At 42.3% G+C, this 22391-nt stretch overlaps 1 protein-coding gene across 6 annotated transcripts in view; it reads left to right on the plus strand.

Annotated features, from left to right (window-relative positions):
* The window catches only part of obsl1b (obscurin like cytoskeletal adaptor 1b), a 46505-nt gene extending 24116 nt beyond the window's left edge, over positions 1 to 22389 (plus strand). For 5 of the 6 annotated variants that reach the window (XM_080019142.1, XM_080019146.1, XM_080019145.1 and 2 more), the window contains 10 exons: positions 1430 to 1702; positions 3021 to 3287; positions 4939 to 5205; positions 8233 to 8345; positions 9600 to 9753; positions 11283 to 11444; positions 11563 to 11667; positions 12272 to 12538; positions 15350 to 15628; positions 18391 to 22389. In XM_080019142.1, the coding sequence (XP_079875268.1) occupies positions 1430 to 1702; positions 3021 to 3287; positions 4939 to 5205; positions 8233 to 8345; positions 9600 to 9753; positions 11283 to 11444; positions 11563 to 11667; positions 12272 to 12538; positions 15350 to 15628; positions 18391 to 18401 (1898 nt within the window). In that variant the 3' untranslated portion in view covers positions 18402 to 22389. The remainder of the gene's footprint in view (positions 1 to 1429; positions 1703 to 3020; positions 3288 to 4938; positions 5206 to 8232; positions 8346 to 9599; positions 9754 to 11282; positions 11445 to 11562; positions 11668 to 12271; positions 12539 to 15349; positions 15629 to 18390) is intronic. The other variant, XM_080019144.1, reaches the window with a different exon arrangement.
* The last annotated feature ends 2 nt before the right edge of the window (positions 22390 to 22391 follow it).

The raw sequence follows: 22391 nt of genomic DNA on the forward strand, positions 1-22391 counted from the left end.
ACAGAAAGGTCTCCTGTTCTAAAGAAAGGTCTACTGGTCTACAGAAAGGTCTTCTGGTCTACAGAAAGGTATTCTGATCTACATAAAGGTCTTCTGGTCTACAGAAAGGTATACTGGTCTACAAAAAGCTCTACTGGTTTACAGAAAGGTCTTCTGGGATACAGAAAGGTCTAATGGTCTGAAGAAGCGTCTACTGGTCTACAGAAAGGTATTCTGGTCTACGGAAAGGTATTTTGGTATACAAAAGGTCTCCTGGTATACAGAAAGGTCTTCTGGTCTACAGAAAGGTCTTCTGGTCTACAGAAAGGTTTACTGATCTACAGGAAGGTCTTCTGGTCTACAGAAATGTCTACTGGTCTACAGAAATGTCCACTTATCTACATAAAGGTCTACTGGTCTACAGAAGGGTCTACTGGTCTACAGAAAGGTCTACTGGTCTACAGAAAGGTCTACTGGCCTTTAAGTCAGTCGACCTTTTTGAGGACTTCCCCTTTTTCCAATGTCTTTGTCAGTTGTCTTTAGAGATGTTAGGCTTGAAGCAGACTCTTCAACACTATATGGACCTTCCGAAGAACAAGCATTGTGGCAAAATGCATTGAAAATGCCACAGATCTCCATTGTGACAACCATGACAAGTATGTGTCATGGTGTATCAGCTATATAAATGGGTTTGAATACCACAAACTTCACAAAATACTGCCTGTTATATACTTGTCCTCCCAGTTGTACATCTGTTGAAGAACAACCCAAGCATATTTATCTATCTATCGCTCTTGTGGACCTATTTCAGTACAACTGCGTCAAAATGGTACTTTGCTTTCAATGAAAACACCCAAAGAACGCCAATAGAGAAGGTGAAACCCGTCCTATGTGTCATGAGCACCTCTCCGAGTTCCTGTCCGTAAAACAATCCCCAATGTGGAACAGGGGAGTCAGATTAAGCCGCCCGGGTGCGGAGTAGATTGTGAGGTGTGGGCTTGAAAAACATGCCTGTTCAGCTGGAAGGGGAACAATTGTGACATTTAGAAAATCCCTTATTATTATGTTCAGAAGACTTTGTGGGATGAGGACGTTTGGGACGTTTAAAGAGCAGAGGTGGAAAATTCCAAGTTCAGAAGGTCCTGTTTCAATGTTTTTGCTCCAGCCATGCACTGGTCCAGTTGATTCCCTTTCTGGGTTGTGGCTAATTAGCAAAATCCACATGGTCGACTAAAAATCCAGGACTTGAGTTTTACTTTCTGAACCCATATTTTACACCTCTAGACACAAAGTTAAATAAGAAATTAAGAAGAGCGCAATTGCAGTCTTCTTATTGAGCAAATTGGTCTTCTCTCCCTACTGCAAACACTCTTTAAAGTTGTCCCAGAGGGAGAATTTTCTTTTTTTTTGAGTGACGGAAAACTTCTTAAATGGAACCTTCTGCCCTCAGCTCCCCGTGTGGTGGAGTTCATCGCTGAGCTCCACAACATCATAGTGCGTGAGGGCGAGGACGCTACCTTTAAGTGCGTGGTTTCACCCGAGGACACCCGGCTGCTGTGGCGTCTCGACGGCCAGCCTGTCGCGACAAACCAGGAGCGTTTCGTCGTTTCAAGCAACGGACTGTGCCACACGCTGTGCGTCCACAACTGCCAGGTCTCGGACAGCGCCCGGGTGGCGGCGGATGCGGAGGGCCTGCTGTCCGAGGCAAACCTCCAGGTCCAAGGTGGGTCGTCACTCCGTCCCCCCAAATATCAAGTCATCATTCACTTTAGGATATCTGACCCAAAGAGATCTATATTGATGCTGTGGGACCTCTCGGAAATGACCTGCTGCTGATTACTTGACAACCGGGGAGGCTGTTTGAGTTGAGTGGGAGCCTCCAACCCCAGTCCTCAGGTTTCAAGTTCATTTTCCATCCAGGACCAGCTTCTAAAGACGATTTCCAAAAAAGGGGCCGAATTAGAAAGCCAAGGAGAAGGAAAACAGTAGTTTGTTTTGTTTGTTTTTCGTTGTTTTTTATGAGCGTGTACCATTTGAGCAGCATCAGCGTATATGTGACAAATAATGAGACCTTTAGACGAGTTTAAATTGTTGAAGAGGCGCCTTCGACGGTTAGCGCTTAGCAGCTTCTCCTGTTAGAATTCCTCTGGTAACTGACAGAGGCAAGTGGCTCCGGGGGTGGAGGGTGGAGGGCACCGCGGGTGGAGGCGGGGCCTACAGTCCCAACTCACATGTAAACACTGCTGAGAGAGATGGTTGATGGATAGATGGATGGAGAGATAGATAGTCAGACCTGAAATAGATAGATGATAGATTGATAGATAGATACATAGATACATAGATAGATAGATAGATGATAGATTGATAGATAGATACATAGATACATAGATAGATAGATAGATAGATAGATAGATAGATAGATACATGGATACATAGATAGATTGATAGATATATACATAGATTGATAGATGGATGGATAGATAAAGCAACAAAACAATAGACAATAATCATAAAGTGATGTAAATAAAATATAGCATAAAAATGACAATATACAATAAAAAAATTAAACTAAAACAAATTGAGAAAAAAATGGCCATCCACAATGAACATCTGTATCAATAATTAATATTGAGAGGAAATTGTGCAAGTTTGCAAAAACATATAAGAAATCTGTACAAATTTGGTGTTGAAACAAAATGGCTATAGCATTACACTCTCTATACAGAATATGTACTATACTATACTATATACTGTATACATACTGTATATATACATATATACTGTGTATATACATATACATTTACAGTATTATATATATATATATATATATATATATATATATATATATATATGCAGTAGCCAGGCAGAAAAATACTTATTGCAGCAGATATACTGGATGCTAAGCTACTAAATGTGTCAAGTTTCTCAACAATATACGACATAATTATTGAAACACCGCAAACAAAACCCAATGAACTAAGATCCCAAACGGAGCGTCCGGCGTTGACGCCGCCACTAACCCTCCTGTGTGCTTGGTCCAGAGCAACAGGTGCTGTTCACTCAGAGCATGGCGCCCGTGAGCGGCGAGGAGTTTGGCGAGGTGACCCTGGAGGTGGAGGTGAGCGTGGAGGCGGGGGAGGTGCAGTGGATGAGGCAGGGCGTGCTGCTCCACCCGGGGCCCAAGTACGTGGTGCGGCGGCGGGGCCACCGCCGCAGCCTGACGGTGCGCGGCCTCGCCGTGTCCGACCGCGGCTGCTACAGCTGCGAGAGCCTGCACGACCGCACGCAGGCGCAGCTCGCCGTGCACCGTGAGTCTGCACTCCTCGTTGTTTGTTGGCCATTGCCGTTGGCGACCACACCCACACCTCGCACCGCCCACTCTCTCTCTCTCTTCTCTCTCTCTCTCTCTCTCTCTTTCCCTCCCTCTCTCTCTCTCTCAGACATGCCCTCTCTCCCCCCTCTCCCTCTTTCTCTCTCATACGTTTGTAGGTAAAGTTAATTATCAGCACTAGCATTGATGTCATTGTCAGTCCTTCCGGTGTTTCTTCCTGGTGGACCGTGATGGTCGCCAACAGGTGATCCGGTCCGCAACCTCCCAAACTCAACCTGAGGCCGTGGGTTCTGCACTGACGCGGGATTCACCCGTAATTCCATTAAACGCCTCAATGCCAAGTTGGCCCTTGTAGAGTCGCTGCAGAGGCCTAATTTCACCTGATGCCACGGTGTGCTGGTCAGACAACCGCCCTGCTCTTACTCAGGGTCACTCCTACACCCTAAGCAGCGTTATAAATAATGCTTCTTGATTATTTAGACAGATATTTTCTTTGTGAATGCTTGGAAGGCGTCTGCGCGCCCTGATCCGTGGGCCCGGGGGTGAGTTAGGGGCTGTCCTTTCAACACTCGCGCGGGCGGGAAGGGGAAAGTCTGGACTGGGGAGCCGCTGTTGGCACCTCCCATGAATTTGGATCTCTTCTCATTGCGTCTAAATTTACTCGCTGGCCTTCAAAACTAAGGTTGTTGTCATCGTGTCTCCAAAATAAACAGTCCTTTTTTTTCCCCTCCCCCGTAAGGAATGCCCCATCGGCGTTGGAATAAAATGAAAAAATGTCGGCAGTTTCAGAGCGGGCTTTCATGTAAAGCCCTGCGTTCGGACAACCGAAATACCCGCCGGTCCACGTTGCCACCGTCCGGGCGTGTTATTCAACCAGGGCTCGGCCAAACGCGAGTGAATGACAGGCGAGACAACGCCAACGGGTGCTTGGGCGGCGGGCGGTTTCGCCAGGATTTGGGACACACTTATGTGGTTCTGTGTGTGTGTGTGTCGAGCAGCGGGGGGCGACATCACGTTGCCACTGAGACCGGGAACACGGTTCCAAACAGTCGGACGGCGGCCGCTTTGGAACCGCTCCTTAACATAGCGTTTGTGTGTTGTTGACGAATACCTCGATATCGATAATTTGGCAATATTTTGTGAATGACCATATAAGATATCTACACACAAGAAATGACCGTTAGTAATCCAGATATTATGACCACACAGGTAGAGGCGTGGATTAGAACAGCTGTTCAGGACATTTGCATTGATGTAATAATGTAGTGATAATAATGTAACATTTAACGATATCGCGATATTACGATAATCCCAATATCAATCCCAAAATCCCAATCCAATATCTAGTCTCATTTCATGATATTGATATTAAAACGATATATCTCCCATCCCTGCAGTACAGTACCTTTCTTCCTTCTCTCTTCCATTACCGGATCCTACGTCAAAATTCTAAATGACAACGTACTGTATATAGTGGTATTTTCAGGACCTAACTAATATTTGGAACGAGGTTATTACACCCACTGTTCCTTTCTCTACTCAATCTCTACTATAACTTCCATGTGGTAATCCTTGGTTTTCTTGGCTTAACACCATTTCCATAACATCCCCCCCCCCCCCCTCCGCAGCACGAAAGGTCACGATCAAGCGGGGGCTGGCGGACGTGAGGACCACGGAGCGGGAGACGGCGTCTTTCGAGGTGGAGCTCTCCCACGCCAACGTCCCCGGCACGTGGCAGAGGAACGGAATCCGTCTGAAGCCGTCGAGCCGCTGGAGAATCAGTGCCAAGGGCCCGGTCCACAGCCTGAGCATCTCCAACCTGGCGCTGGACGACACCGGGACCTTCACCTTCTGTGTGGAGAACCTGAAGACCTCCGCCCGGCTCGTCGTCAAGGGTGGGTCACGCAAATGTGAATTAAATACACATGGATGGATGGATGGATAGAAAGATAGACAGATAGATAGATAGATAGATAGATAGATAGACAGATAGATAGATAGATAGATAGATAGATAGATAGATAGATAGATAGATAGATAGATAGATAGATAGATAGATAGATAGACAGATAGATAGATAGATAGATAGATAGATAGATAGATAGATAGATAGATAGATAGATAGAATTTGCAGTAATTGTAAAGTAATAAACATGATTAATTAGCAATATACAATATACTTGAAAAAAAGTAAAATAGACCAAAATAAACTTATAAATTAGCAAAAAAAAATGCAATATACAATAAACTTTAAAAACATTGTCAACATCTAAGAAATCTAAAAATGTTCAAAAAAAACCCAGAAAATCTACAATGAATCTCAAAAAATCATGAACTATAAATAGTTTTATTTATTTTTGAATATATAAATAATACAGAAACATTTGGGAATGAACAATGAATCTAAAAATAAACACGAAAACTATATCAACAAGTGACATTCTGATAGAGATAATAATAGATGATAATAGATAATAATAGATGATCATAGATAATAATAGATGATAATAGATAATAATAGATGATAATAGATAATAATAGATGGTATTATTTCACCCTAGCGCGGTACTTATGTAAATGCATGACACAATGCTGCCCTTAAACAAGATGGTGAGGGGTGTGTGGATTGTGCGGAGTAGCCAAAAATAATCAGTGTGTATTTAGACACAGTGTGTATTTCCAGACAATGCGTATTTCCACAGAGTGTGTATTTCCACAGTGTGTATTTCCACAGTGTGCATTTCCACACAGTGTGTATTTCCATAGTGTGTATTTCCACAGTGTGTATTTCCACACAGTGTGTGTGCTGTGCTGCCGACACCGGTGCTGACGTTTGATGAAATTCAACTTTATTTGGTTATCGCACAAACTTGTGTAATAACTGTGCAATATCTTGTAATTATACTGTAATAACAGTATAGACAATAATCATTTTGTAATAAGACAGTTATAAGAACCACTCATCCATTGTTATCCTTGTCTACATATTAATTCATCCTGCAGCTACCCCAGATATCACCTTTGAGCTGAACTTATCCTGCGCATACAATTACATCTGGTATATCCTGTATATGTTTGTATATTGTTTGTGTATTTTAGCCTTTTATCTGTCTGTTTTTGTGTATTTTACAAATATTTCAGACTTTTAATTGTATGTTCGGCTATTTGTTCTTTTTTTACCTGCCTTTTTTATTGTAAATGTGACTTTTTTTTGTATATTCATGAATATGCTGAATTGTATATTCAGCTATTTTTTTTTTAAATCTGGCTAGTTTGGTTTATTGTCTGGCTATTGTTGAATATTTGCTTATTTATTTTCAGACTTTTTATTGTATATTCGGCTAGTTTGTTTATTATCTGGCTATTTTTTTTTTGTCTGGCTATTTATGTTTTTAACTGGTTTTTTATGTTTATATCTGGCTATTTTTTTTTTTTATCTGGCTATTTTTTTTAATCTGGCTATTTATGTTTAAATATGGCTATTTATGTTTTTATAAGGCTATTTATGTTTTTATCTGGCTTTTTATATTTTTATCTGGCTATTCATTCTTTATCCGGCTATTGATGTTTTTTATCTGGCTATTTATGTTTTTTATCTGACTATTTCTATTTTTTATCCGGCTATTTTTGTATATTTGGCCATTTTTTTCACACAGTTAATCTTTTTTTTTTTAATGGCAATTGTCTGTACCGCAAGGGGCGCCGCCATGGAATTTGGGCCCGAAGAAAATATATCACATTAAGCCCCACCACCCCACCACCTAATGTTCTAATAATCTTTGGGGACCCTTGTCAGTCACAGGCCCTTAGAATGGTCATAACTTTTCCCTCTCATATGCGCATGAAAATGCGCTCCCAAACAAACGGATTGTGAGTAACGTGCTGCCTTGGCCAGCTGCAGTTTGGGTTATTGTAACGCCGCAGGAGCGAAGGCCCTGCCCCTGCTGCCGCCCCTCCACAGCGACTCACGTTGCAAAGACAAAATTGCCGAGCGTGACCCCGCTCCACCGGGCCAGACGCCGGTTTAACCTCACGCTGTAAGATAATCCGCTCCGTGCCCGGTCACTCAGTACGGCCTCATCCCTCCGAGAAACGCCGCGCATGACAATTGGATGAAAATGTCATCACAACAAATTGGAGTTCCCCATACGGTAGCTGAATAGGCTTCTGTTTGGGACACATATTCTGTATATACAGTATATTTATATATATATATATATATATATATATATATATATATACATCTTGGGGGACAGAGCTCTGTGCCTGGACCGTGAAGGTGTATTTGTGTCTGTACTGCAGCTTGTTATTGACCTTCAATTCAATTCAATGGACGTTTGAATTTCTCGTCACCGCTAATAATACTCCAATAGACCAGGGGTTCCCAACCTAAATCAAACCGGATTCAAACTGAGACCCCAACCCCCTTAAAAAAATTTACAGTAGGTATCGCATTTGTTACAGGTCAGCCGTCGGTTTTGTCTAAATTGCTTCTAGAGTATTTTGATGGTGGTGAGAGCAAGGTTTTGGGGGCATACCATACATTAGAACATAATGGATTTTGGTATAATTTATATTTGGACTAATACTCTATATTTTGTATCTATTGCTTCCCCTCACATTGTTTAATATGATTAGGATTATTAGTGTTTTTATTATTATTATTATGACATTATTGCTGTTATTATTATTATTATTATTATTATTATTATTATTGCTGTTATTATGATTATAATTATTTTATTTTACTTTATATCATCATTTTGTTAACATTATTATTCCTTGGAGTTTTCTTATGTGTTATTATTATCATTTTTATTATTTGTATTCTTTTTGACATAATGAACATGTCTACATGCAGTGTTAAAAACTGACTCAACCCAGTTCCTTTTAGTCAAATTCTACGTTATGTCCCTCTGCAGAACCCCTGGTGACCATTGTCAAAAAGCTGAGGGACCAGAGGTTTCCTGAAGGGACCGTGGTGTCCATCGAATGCGAGCTCTCCAGGCACAACGTGGATGTGCAGTGGGTGAAGGCGAGTGTTTATTTAACAGCATTATATTTTAGGTGTTTCTGGAGAGTTGTTGACAAAAAACAAATACAAAAATATCCGTAACAGATAAAATGCAATTACCACAATCTAGTAATAATAATAATAATATGACATAATTTAATAACAATAACAACAAATAATAATAACACAGGCAAAACATTTATTTTCATCAAGTTTAAAAGAAGATACCTTTTAGTATCATGGTCTATAGTAGTACCATAGGTACTGTAGCATAATGTTACTCTTTACTAAAAATCAGGCAAACAGTTATGAGAAGAAGTAAAGCGACATTTTGAAAAAAATATTTACATAAAAAGATATAAAATCACAAATATTTACAACGTGTGTATATCAGTGTGTATATCTAGCTCATTTCACTGTGAGACAGAGTAATGTAATTCGTGTCCATGGAGACACTGTCCAGTCCCATTCAGGGCGGTGTCCCCATGGGTGGTGCCAGGTGGTGTAGCGCCACCTACAGACACCAAATGTATCTGCTGTCGCTTTACTGGGGATTGGTTCTTGTCTCTGATACTGTACTGTAGCATGTACTGTCCATCGAGTTTTGTCCAACAGCCCTACCCCATGGTAAGTGGTGAGGTTGCAAATTGCAGGTAAAGTGCAAAGTGAAGTCATGCATTTTACAGACGTTGTTTGCATTTGTTTGAAAACCTGGTCACTGTAAACTGTATCTTGGCCAGCTACCGCTAAACTTCCACAACTTCCACGTTATCAAGCTCAGTCCACTATTTGAAAAAAAGATACAGATCGCACAAGTATTGCAGAAGTATCCAACCACATTGCTTTTAAGTGTGAATACTCTGAGAGGTCGTGGCTTCATTATACTATTGTGCATTTTTATTTCATACAACTCGAGTAATTTAATTCTGATACGCTCACGTTTAACATCTCAATTTCTTTCCCAGGATAAAATTGGTTCTTTTATACTATCAAATGCAGTTGTTTGATGCAGACCTAAGTGTGTGGTCTGTAAAAGTTTGTTCAATGCCTTTTAGTAGTCGATGCATTGAATTAAAATGTCATCTTGTCATTTTAGATTTCTATGAATCCCTCAGCCCCCTCGCTGAATAAACAAGCACCCGAACGCGGCGGTTAGAATAGTCTCTACTCCTTTCGATTTCTTCAAAACAGATATCTCACACGACAGAACAAATTGTAACGTGATGATATGGAAACATGTGCTCTCTTCTTCGTCTTCTTCTTCCCCCCCTTCAGAATGGGGTTGAGGTGAAGCCCGGCAAGGACTTACGCATCTACGCGATGGGGAGGAAGCGCTTCCTGCAGATCATGAGATGTCAAGTCAGTGACTGTGGCGTCTACACCTGCGATGCTGGAGACTGCTCCACCTCCTGCACCCTGGAGGTGTATGGTACAGGCTGCACCCCTCATGGACATGCTGTGAATAAACCTTGATAGGATTTTAAATTTCTCTGTGGTTTTCTTCACAGGTTAGGGTTAGTGTTGGGGTTAAGATTGCGGTTGGGGTTAGGGTTAGGGCTTCCATTGTGGTTGGGGTTGGGGTGGGGCTAGTTGTTCTTTAACTTTTCTCTTTTTAACTTTTCTTTTGGTTCAACACCTTCACCTTCTAGAAGCAGATAGGGGAGTGAAGTTAGCAGGTCAAATTTTCCTGCAGTTCAATACTTTTTCAAAGTATTGTTCATTATTATTATTATTATTATTATTATTATTGTTGTTGTTGTTGTTGTTGTTGTTGTCGTATTTTAGAGTGCTCCTATGGTAGAGAAAACAGTCTAAGGTGCCCTCTAGAGCACTATTTGTATGAAATGAAAAACGTAAACATAACAAACCCCCAAAGTCCACTGGATGGGGCGAGTCCTCAAACACCAAAGTTCTCATCCAACAGCTTCTCTCTTTGAGCCGCTGACTCCGGGAAGACCGGTCGTTTCCTCCAATCACCTGTTTAAAGGAACAGGACTTGGAAGGCAAAAGCAGGACTTGAACCTGTGACAGCACGTGACCCATCATGGCACCAAGTCTCCGTCACTCTCTGCCCTGGTATATCCGGGCGCTCCGCCCTATCCTCACTCGGCATTGAATCCTCCAAGCAAAGCCTCCTACAGCAGCTTATCTATTTGAGCCACCGAGTCTCACTAAGAGATGTGTTCTCCTCTGATCATTTAATTTAAGGAATGATGGCAAAACCAGGACTCAAACCTGTGACAGCAGAGACAGCTCTGAACCATCATGTGACCTGGTGCCCTTCACGCTTCATCCTGGTCTCAGGGTGCTTATGAACACGCCCTCTGCCCTGAACGCTCAAGTCCTCCATCTGCCTACAGCTGTTTATCTCTTTGAGCCACTGAGTCTTATCAAGCAAAGTTGTCTCCGCATATTATTTGATTTAAATTGGACCTATTATGCTCCTTTTTAAACAAGTTCATATGGATCTCTGAGGTCCCCAAAACATGTTTGAGATTTTTTCTTGCCGAAAATATCACTCAGATTATGCATTCTAGCCATTTGTAAGGAGAGGAGCCAGGCCCCGAGTTATGTGAGCTATTGGCGTTTGAGCATGGCTTGATCGATCAAGGGAGCAAAGCTGAACGGCTTGTTTTAGAACATGTTTCTGTCTTCTTTCACAGTTTGTGTGTTAGGGTTAGGAGGCCCCATCACAGACCCAAATGTATGTGCACAAACACTGAAAACGTGAGTTTTGCATAATCCGTCCCCTTTAAGGAACAATGGTGGAGACTTGGATGGAAAGTTCAGGACCTGAACCCCTGACGGCAGCGTCTGAACTCGTCTCACCACAGACTCCTTCTCTGAGATGATGCCGACGATGCCGTATCTTTTACACGTCCAAACAGTATGATCACACATGTCAACACGACACCTATTGCAATCTGAAGCATCTGTCCTCTCCCCGGCGTTCCTCAGAGCGCGAGGTGCTGCTGGTCCAGGGCCTGGGGGACGTGGACATCCACGAAGACCAGAACGCGGTGTTCGTCTGCGAGATCTCGGCGGAAGACGTTCCTGGGGAGTGGTACAAAAACGGAGAGAGGATTCAGCCCACCAGCACCGTCAAAATCCGCCAGGAAGGTCGGCTTTCTTCGACGCGTTGGAAAATGGGACTGTATTATTTTACCGTTTGATAGTCGTTCTCGTTGCGGTGCTTTATTTCCTTTTCATTTGTCGTCATTTTGAAATACTTTCACAGGGACCAAACATTTTCTTCTCATGTGCAATGTGCGAGGAGAAGACTCGGGAGAGATCAAGTTTGTCGCCAGGCACATCGAATCCACCGCCTTCCTGGAGGTAGAAGGTAGAATATATTTTATTTTTAAAATAAATTAAATTGTAAAATAAATGGTCTAATGATTTGGGATTACTTCATTAAAAAAATAAAAAAATTAATGTCATAGCCTGTATTTTGCCTACAGATATAACCTAGGATAACTGCTTGTAAAAACTTGAACTTAATTATTTATCCTAACTGCTACTTTCCACATTGCTCATCATCATAATTTGAATACGATTTTATTGAAAATAACTACACTGTGTGTTCTTGAGCTGTTTATCATTACTTCATTACTTATTCTATTTTACTTTGTTGATGTTTTTGAATCTATGTATTGTGAATTTAGTGCTTATCTTCCCACTCTGTACATGTTCCCCATGTCATGTCATGTCATGTTATGTTATGTTATGTTATCTAATCAAGTTCAAATTCAAGTTCAGGAGATTATTTGTCACATACATATACATACGGTCATACATATATGCAGTGAAATGTCATGACACCCGGTGATTACGCACAATAAGCTCTATAAATACTAAAATAATACCAAAATGTGCGTAATCGACACAAGGTGCTCGCGCAATCGTATCTTATCTTATTATATCTTATCTTATCTTACCTTTTGCAGAGCTGCCGGTGAGCATCGTGAGCCCGCTGCAGGACCGCGTGGTGCTGGAGAGGAGCCGCGTGGTGCTGGACTGCACCGTGTCCAACCCGCGCTGCAGCGTGCGCTGGTACCAGGGCTGCAGCGTCATCCTGCCGTCCGAGCGCTTCGAGATCTGCAGCGAGGGATGCTGCCGCCGCCTGGTCGTCCAGCAGGTGCTGCTGGACGACCAGGGCACCTACAGCGTGCAGGTCGGGGAGCACAGCTGCTCCGCCCACCTCACCGTGGAGGGTAAGAGGGTGGAGGCGGTGGAGGTGCATCCCGTCTCTTTATCTATATCTCCATCTCTATTAGCACGCCTGCCCCATCGAACTCAGGGTGGAGGGTAAGAGGGTGGAGGCGGTGGAGGTCTATCCCGTCTCTCTACTAGCGCAGCTGCTCCGCCCACCTCACTGTGGAGGGCAAGAGGGTGGAGGTGGTGGAGGTGCATCCTGTATCTCTATTTCTATCTCTATCAGCACACCTACTCCATCAACCTCAGCATGGAGGGTAAGCGGGTGGAGGCGGTGGAGGTGTATCCTGTCTCTCTATTAGCACAGCTGCTCCACCCACCTCTCCGTGGCGGGTAAGAGGGTGGAGGTGGTGGAGGTATATCCTGTCTCTCTATTAGCACAGCTGCTCCACCCACCTCTCCGTGGAGGGTAAGAGGGTGGAGGCGGTGGAGGTGCATCCCGTCTCTTTATCTATATCTCCATCTCTATTAGCACGCCTGCCCCATCGAACTCAGGGTGGAGGGTAAGAGGGTGGAGGCGGTGGAGGTCTATCCCGTCTCTCTACTAGCGCAGCTGCTCCGCCCACCTCACTGTGGAGGGCAAGAGGGTGGAGGTGGTGGAGGTGCATCCTGTATCTCTATTTCTATCTCTATCAGCACACCTACTCCATCAACCTCAGCATGGAGGGTAAGTGGGTGGAGGCGGTGGAGGTGTATCCTGTCTCTCTATTAGCACAGCTGCTCCACCCACCTCTCCGTGGCGGGTAAGAGGGTGGAGGTGGTGGAGGTATATCCTGTCTCTCTATCTCTATTAACACACAGGCTCCATCCACCTCAGTGTGGTGGGTAAGAGGATGGAGGTGGTGGAGATGTATCCTGTTTCTCTATCTCTATTAACACACCTGCTACATCCTCCTCACCGTGGCGGGTAAGAGGGTGGAGGTGTCTCTCTATCTCAATTAGCACACCTGCTCCGCCCTTTCAGCGTGGAAGGTAAGAGGGTGGAGGTGTCTCTCTATCTCTATAAGCACACCTGCTCCATCCACCTCGCCGGGGAGGGTTAAAGGGTGGGGGCGGTGGAGGCGTCCGTGGCATCTCTCTCTCTCTTCAATACATTTCCAAAAGCTGCTTTCTTGGCAAGCATTGCCCAAAACAGAAGAAAGTAGAAATAGATGAAAATTAAATAAAATGACAATAGATTTGAGCAACATTCGGATAATAAAACTGAACAAAAAAAAAGTCAATAAAATCAGTCCGTCTGAACATGGAGCAGATTACGCTCCAGCGAGTTTGAAGGGAATCACTTGTGCCATGAAGTGCAGCCCCTCATGTTGGAGCAGGAGCAGCAGAGTTGAAGCTTTTCATGATTTGCGGACTCCACCCCCAGGATGGCGTTGAACCAAAGAGAAACGAGCGTACACCTCCCCCTAGTGGTGGGGCAGGGGAAGCACACTTCCCTAACCTTTTCATGCCAGGAGGAAGAAGCGCTCCTACAGGATGTTTTATCTGCCTATAATAAGCTGCAGAGAGGTTTACCACTGAGAGCTTAAAACACACTGGCAAAAAAAAAAAAATGTATCATTATATAATCAGTGAGGTCAAGTATATAGTTTGAGTAAAAAATATTTAAAATATAAAGAAATGTAAAAAGGGATAATATTATCAATAAAAAAATAACAAATTATAATAATATAAATAAATAAACAGAAACAACAGAAACAAAATAAAAAATGTGTTCACATTTTAAAAATTTGTTGCACAATATACAGTATACACCGATCAGCCACAACATTAAAACCACCTGCCTAATCTTGTGTAGGTCCCCTCCTTCCGCCAAAACAGCTGTGACCCGTGGAGGCATGGACTCCACAAGACCTCTGAAGGTGTCCTGTGGTATCTGGCACCAAGACGTCAGCAGCAGATCCTTTAAGTCCTGGAGGTTGTGAGGTGGAGCCCCCATGGATCAGGCTTTTTGTTCCAGAACATCCCACAGATGCTCCATCGGATCCGACTCTAACCCCGCCCATCCACATGATGGAGAAGAAAAGGTGATTCATCAGACCAGGCCACCTTCTTCCATGGCTCCATGGTCCAGTTCTGACGCTCACGTGTCCATTGTAGGAGCTTTCAGAGGTGGACAGGGGTCAGCATGGACACTCTGACCGGTCTGCAGCTACACAGCCCCATACACATCAAGCTGTGATGCACTGTGTGTTCTACACCTTTCTATCATAGCAGCATTAAATTTTTCACCAATTTGTGCTACAGTATATGCTCTTCTGTGGGATCGAACCAGATGGACTAGACTTTGCTCCCCACGTGCATCACTGAATCTTGGGCGCCCATGACCCTGTCGCTGTTTCACCGGTTGTCCTTCCTTGGACCACTTTTGGTAGGTACTAAACACTGCATACCAGGAACACAAGACCTGTTGTTTTGGAGATGCTTTGACCCAGTCGTCTAGCATCACAATGTGCTCCTTGTCAAAGTGGCTCAGATCCTTACGCTTGACCAGTTTTCCTGCTTCCAACACATCAACTTCAAGTACTGACTGTTCACTTGCTGCCTCTTACATCCCACCCCTTGACAGGTGCCAGATGAGCAATGTTATTCACTTCACCTGTGGTTTTAATGTTGTGGCTGATCGGTGTGTGTGTGTGTGTGTGTGTGTGTGTTTGCGTGTGTGTGTGTGTGTGTGTGTGTATGTATATATATATATATATATTTATAGGACATATGACATTCCACAGTGCACAGTGCACAGGAGTTCCACAGTTCTAAAAACATTGTCCCTTCTTCTTTATTTTATTATTATTATTTTTTTTTTAAAGAAAATGCAGCCCAGTCTGTGCTGATGGTGACGGAGCTGGAGGACCTGGAGGTGATGGCTGCCGACGAGGCCTCCTTCCAGTGCGAGGTCTCAGTGCCGGTCCTCAAGGCCCCCGTGTGGAGCCTGCAGGGGGCGCCCCTGCAGCCGGGCCCCAAGGTGCTGCTCGAGAAGATAGGGACGGTCCACAGGCTGACCCTCAGAGAGACCTCCACCGACATGAGTGGGACAGTGGAGTTCACACTGGGAAAAGCACAGAGCAGCGCACAGCTCCGGGTACGGAGTAAGTGAAACAAGGACCATCTTAATTCTAAATTTTGCATTCAAAGACGTGTAGTGTGCATGGGTTTTCTGTTGTTATGTGGGCTCTACTGAAACATTTTAATGGCAAATTGACTCCAATCATTTCTAAATCGTGGCGTTAAAATTGACTTTATCTTCAGGTATTAAACAGGATCTTGCATTAGGGGACTAGGGTCATGGGAAATTACAATATTGTTGTTATACTTTGCCTTTCATGCATTTTAATTAATTCAAAAGAAAATAAAAAAAAATCATAGAAATAGAAGTTTGCAGATTACTTGTACTTTTCACAGACTAATGGCCTGTCTCCAGACAGACAACACAACAAGGATCCTCATTAAATTATTGATTTATCATCATTATATCCCCACGAGCAAATTGAACCACATTCATTCTTGCTTCTTTGAGAATGTAAATAGACAGTCTATGCAGAAATGGCCACAGAATGAACTGAAACATGTTGGTCCACACTACAGCAGTGTTTTTTCAACCACCGTGGCACACCGGGGGTCACGGAAATGTCAAATTCCACTGAAAAAATAAATAAATAATGGAAGTTGGCAAATGTGTTGCAAGATCAAAACTATAAAGTTACCCTGGGGACAATTCTTTGGAAAGTGTGAGGCCATGGCAGAAGGAAAGGTTACAGAAACCTTGACTATGAACCGAGGGCTGAATCTACAGGGGCAATATACTGCAATTCTAAAAATGACCGGCAGGTGGCGACACAATGAACAGGCAATGGAAAGAAGAGGCTGATCAAATATTTTGACGCTATTAATTACTATTTTATGATGTTCTTCGGTGACATCCAAGCTAATTTTCCATCCCTGTCAGATTGACTGCAAAGTCATCTGAATCTAAATCATGCGGGCTCAATTAACCTTCACAAACTATCTTTGCACGGCATATATCACGCGTCACGCAGATGCCTTATCATCCAAACTGTAAAGCCTGCAGCGTGACTTGGCGTTTCTCGTCAGGAACGTGGCAAGACATAAATGCGTTGGCCTCGAGAGTGCCACATTCTGAGGAAAATTATATTAGGTGTTTATTTTCCAAGCCTATCCATGGGCATGTAGGTCAGGCAATATGGAACACATGCCCACCATTCCTTCTGGAGCTATTCACAGATGGAAGATAGTAATTTATTTTTAGATTTTATCATGTTGCCTATTAGCGAGAGTATAAGGTTCAATCATCCGGCTCAGGTTTTAGACACTTGTAAACTCACTTGACTATGAACCGAGGACAGACATTTGCTGGGCACAGCCACCCCTTACCGTATATATAGAAAATACAGAGGATGGACGAGATAACAGAAGCCCCCTGTGGGAAAAGAGTTGAACCTTGAATTAAGTCAATCACAATTACCACGGCAGCTGCAGTGGTAAGCGCTGTTAGATTGAGTGGCCCTGAGTATCGTGTCTCAGTTGCATAAAAAATGTCCGACAATTATCACCTTGATACGTGAGTTTTTAAAGCAACGTGAGCCAAATGACAAAAGTTCCAAAGAGGCCAAATAGCGGGCGCCCGAATCGGTGCATTGCTCACAAATACTAACGCGTCGATGGAGACGGTCACAAAGCTCTCCCAAAGGCTTTAGACGGACACTTGATAGGACGGTCGTGGATAAACGGCACAAAAGCGAACAACTCGGCGACCGGGTCTTGACGAACACCGCACGCCGTGAACGCCATGAAGCTGGAATTCATACCAGAGACTCCAACTGCTGGTACCCGAGAGAATACTTCTCATGCACAAAGATGCATGAGCTGATGCGAGGAGGGAGCACAACACCTGTGCAATGCGGTCGGATGAGTCGGTCGGCCTCCGGCCATTTGAAAATTTTAAATTAAAAATCCAAACATAAACCCAATGAACTTGCAGAAGATCTCATTTCAAAATTGACACCCTCTTAATCAGGAGCAAAAAAAAGTTTTTTGTATGAAACAATGGAAACATACAAAAAGAAACGGCCCAGTGTAGGTTAATGCAAATTTCATTGTGTGAATTTCTTTGTAAAATTGTGATGAAAAGCGATTTGATTCCAACTTGGAGCCAAATATCACCAGCAAACAATGGAAAAACAGTGGAGCATCTAGGTCGAACAAGCAAACATGGGACATACCTACATGGGGTTACGGTTGGGGGAAACCAACGGAGGCCTTCAACCCACGAATGGTGCATTGCTTGCGGAGCTGGATCTGTCAGACTACTTGCCAACGCCACGCGCTTCTACGCCCTTATATGGACCGGCCTGTTAAAGCAGCCAAACCCTCCAAATTGGACTGAGACGTGACAAAGTATGCTGCCACACAAAGTCAGAATCAAAGTAGATCATCCAAATTAGTCATAAATGTTTTTTTGTTTTTTTTTGTCCTGCATTATCCCAAATGTAATGTTTAGGTCTTCATCTGACCGCTGTCCAGAAAACTCTTTTAAATGAATTTATTTATTCTATTTTGTCGAATTTTGTACTTCTTTTGTATATTGCATGTCATTCATTATTGCAGCTCAAATGAAGGCTTCCAAACAGCCCCCCAAAAGGGTTGCCTACATTTGGAACTCTATTAGACTTAAGATTTCTTATCCGTTGAGGAAGGCATTTTTCCACCGCTTGGTAATGGACAGAAGGACGGCTCCGGTGGGACTTTTCTGACAGAATTGGGCCAGGCTCAGCGGAGGATGGTCGCCCGTTTCTACGTCTAATTTCAGTTTTCTCTTCTCCAATTTCTCCAGGTTCTCCCTGAGTGACGGCGTCCCTCAACACCTCGTTCGGGGGGATTTACTGTTTACCGTTTCAACCCGTTTGAAGGATTTTTCTTTATCTTTGTTGGACTAAATCTCCATATTTAGTTGCCACAGTATGAATATGACTAATATATTGTTGTTGTCAAATCATAAGAATTGTGTACATGCAAACCCCCCCCCCAAAAAAAAATCAACACACCTCGGCCTAGTTTCACTTTCCGTTAAAAGGTGACGTCCGTCATCCAAACCCGACGGGTGGATTTAGTGACACTGGATTTTGCTCACATTGAAACCCCCACAGAGGTTTTGGAAACCCAGGGAAACGCGAGACGACACCACTTATCCCCAAACACGAACTAAAGTTCAAGAAGATTAAAAAGAAAAAAGTCATTTTTGTTGTCATGGACATTTATCAACTGTTGGAGATCCCGGGGGGTCGCATCGAAAAAAAACCATATCATATTAAGTTCAATGAATAAATACGAAAGTTATGTTGAAATTATATGTATTTCGTTTAGCAACTTTACCCCGATTTTCCCCTGTTACCACGGTAATGATATCAATCCCTTTTCTTTGCTGTAAGGATCCGATCCCTCGTTTATGTGTAAAGGTTGTGTTGCCCTATCATTATTTCTCGTCCAAATCTCGACGTGAACCATTTTAATTGCCTTTTTTTTCTTGTCATGCGAACAAAAAAGGAAAAACCCGATTTACTTCTACTAACAGCTTGAAATGGGAATGTCTATATTTACTGCAGTATCTGAGTGGAAACCAAACTTTTATCATTACTACTTAAACATGTATGACTTCATATTTAAACATGAAATTATAGGCAAAAAAAAAATAATAATCCTCACAGCATAATTTTTCCATATACAAAAGCGTGGTTTTCTATGGAAGCCCATTTCCATGAGGGGGAGAAAAAATAAATCAAACGAGCGTCTCAGAATTATGACTTACTAAAGTCATAATTATGACATACTTAAGTCATAATTATACTAAGTTATAAAGAAAATCGGGATTCTAAGTCATTATACTAATACTAAGTCAACATTTTCACTTGGTATCTCATAATTATGACTTACTCAGTCAAAATGTATTTAGATTTTAGAATTGTCCGTCCTCTCTCAGAGGTCAATCCAGAACCGGACACATTGACTTTGCGAGGTCAGCCGCCATCTTTCAATGCGCTGCTCTCCAGCGCCCGGACCTAATGTTACTCAACGGTTGTCCGAAAAAATGCAAACATCTCAATGTCTCCCGGCAACGGCAGCATTTTCCGCTCCCAAGTGTAGCCTTGGTCTTGCAGGGCCGACGCCCAGCGTTAACCACAACATTCATCCAGTGGCCGTGGGAGATCCTTGGCTCGCTTCCTTGGAAGCTCCTCGGCATACGCAGCCCTCACGTATTCCACTTATCGAATACGTCCCCGAAATCGATTTCTTGGCCTGAGGTCAATGGAGGCCTTCACCGTCCCACAAGCGTAACAGAATCCCAGCCGTTTCTGGGTCAGTCACAGTACGTTGCTGCTTCCACCTCGGTGCGTCCCATGACCCTTCGGCCGCGGCTGCTTGTTGTTGGAAGGCCTGTGAAGGGTGCGCTGCCAGTGACCATCTCCTAATGGCAGCAGTTCCACTCGTGGCCTTGTTTGATTTTGTTTTTCATAAATAGCAAGTCGTAATTATGACTTAGTATCTCATAATTATGACTTAGTTAGTCAATCATGAGATTTTTTTTAATTTTTAGTTTTCTGGATTTTTCACTGAAGTAATGAATTCATTATGAGATATTTAGTCAAATTTGACGGAAGCATGGCTTCAATTACGGGGGGGGATTGGGGGGGTCTGATCCCCCTAATTAAGACTTGGACCCCCTTAATTAAAACTTAGACCCCCATGAAAGAGGTGAGAACAACAGGCTGGAGGGGGGTTCAAAACATTTATGTGCCCTTCTTATCTGTAATTGTAAACATTACAATATAGTTCCTATATTTATGCCTGGAAGAATCTTGTAAAACAATTTCAGACACCCCTAAATTGGACTGTACCATTACACCGAGCATCGCGCTCCGCAGCGGAGGACGCGGTCCGCAGCTCAGATCCGAGCCGTGTTTTTTCCAAACAAAGCAAATAAAAACAGTGGTCTTTTTTCTAGATTTGGTTATTTTCTCTGAATTAAACAAACAAACAAACAAACAAAAAAGTATGCGTAACCATGCGTAACGCGGACACTTGCTCGGTCACTGTATCCTCTACATCCCCGGCTGGAGAAAAAAGTTGGTTGTCATAGTATATATTGTGGACTTAAGTATCTCATAATTTTGACTTAGTAAGTCCTAATTATGATCATTAGATTTCATTAGATATTTTCTTTTAGTTTTCTAGATTTTTTTTGGAAATGTGTTTCCATAGTTTTCTGAGGATATTCTGAAGTGAGAATTATCATATATAACTAAAAACTGCATTTCAAGGCCTACAGAAGGTTTCTTAGTTAAACTAAGAATTGTCTTTTTTGTGCATTGTATAGATTTTGTTTTTTAATGTAAAGAGTGAAGTCTGAAGTTGGAGGAGTGCGTGTGAACAAAGGAGCGTTTCTTGCGCTGAACGGCTCGTGGTGTAAATACACTGCATGGGCCAAAAGTGGGAAATTTAGGAAAAAGCCACGAGTCGAATATTTCATGACGATAGCAGGGGGGGGGGGGGGCGGGCATTGGTTTGGTTTGTGGGTTTTAAACATCTGAAACTTAAAGAAACGGGGAAATGAAAGTTGTTTTTCATATGAAGTCTGCTCCGTATTCCATTTTTTTCCTGTTTGTTTTTCATTTCAGAAGATTTCAACGGCACCGAAAGTTTGTTTTGTTCAATTCTGGGAGTGAAAGATCCAAAGATCCAGCTCTTCCATTAAAACATGCTTTATTGATACAGGGTACAAATATGTCTCTAGTCTTTTTTTCTTTTTAATGTTATCAGCAGCAGTTTAAAAACTCAAAAAACACTTTTTTTTTTTAGCCAGGGTCCTAACATTAATAATACTCTCATTGCATACAGTAAAAAAAAAAATAAAGTTAAATTGTTATTTGAATGAAAAGTTTCATTTTCATTGTCATATAGTGACAGATTGTTTTTTACATTATGATTTTTTTTTTATATGAAATTCTTACTTTTGACACACACACACACACACACACACACACACACACACACACACACATACACACACACACATACACACACACACACACACACACACGCCCCAGATTGTGACAGAGAATCAGCTCTACAGTAACACAGTGAATCTGATTGTAAAACATTTTGAAATTCATTTTAAACGTCAGAATTGAAATTCAAGTAGAAAACAAAAAAAAGATGAAAGGAAGCAACAAAAAATGTGCCTTGATACCAAACTTGAAAAAAACAAAAAACAAAAAAACACAAAAAGGGGAAAAACACAAAAACAGACAAAAACAAAAACTGCACAACACTCCTCCTGCATGATGTCATCGCACATCTCGCATCTAATTCCTAAAAAAATACATAAAACATAACATCCTTTTAATCATAGGTAAAATTGGTATTATTATCATTAATAATAAACAAATCACAAAACGATTGCTTTTAAAATCCTGATATATGTACAAAGAAAAAAGAAATAATCTCGCCACAGCGTTTCACTTTAGTGACACTTAGTGGGACAGGAAGTTGTTCCGGAGAAAAGGTGGAGATTTTTTTTTACGTCTTTTCCTATTGCTCCTCCTCCTATTGTTTGTTTGTTTAAGTACATAGTAAATTAAATAGTTAAAATGTAAAAATAAAAATAATGAATCCATGAACATGATTCCAGTACTGATTCAAATAGTGTAAAGAGTTAATTACCAGTATTGCATTTTAATGGTATTTTAGTTAAAAACAATTGCATTACAGGGGATTATTAATGCATATTGCGTTTCCCTTCATATATATATATATATATATATATATATATATATATAT

This window comes from Zeus faber (genome assembly GCF_960531495.2).
Source record: "Zeus faber genome assembly, chromosome: 18".
NCBI classification, from domain to species: Eukaryota; Metazoa; Chordata; class Actinopteri; order Zeiformes; family Zeidae; genus Zeus; species Zeus faber.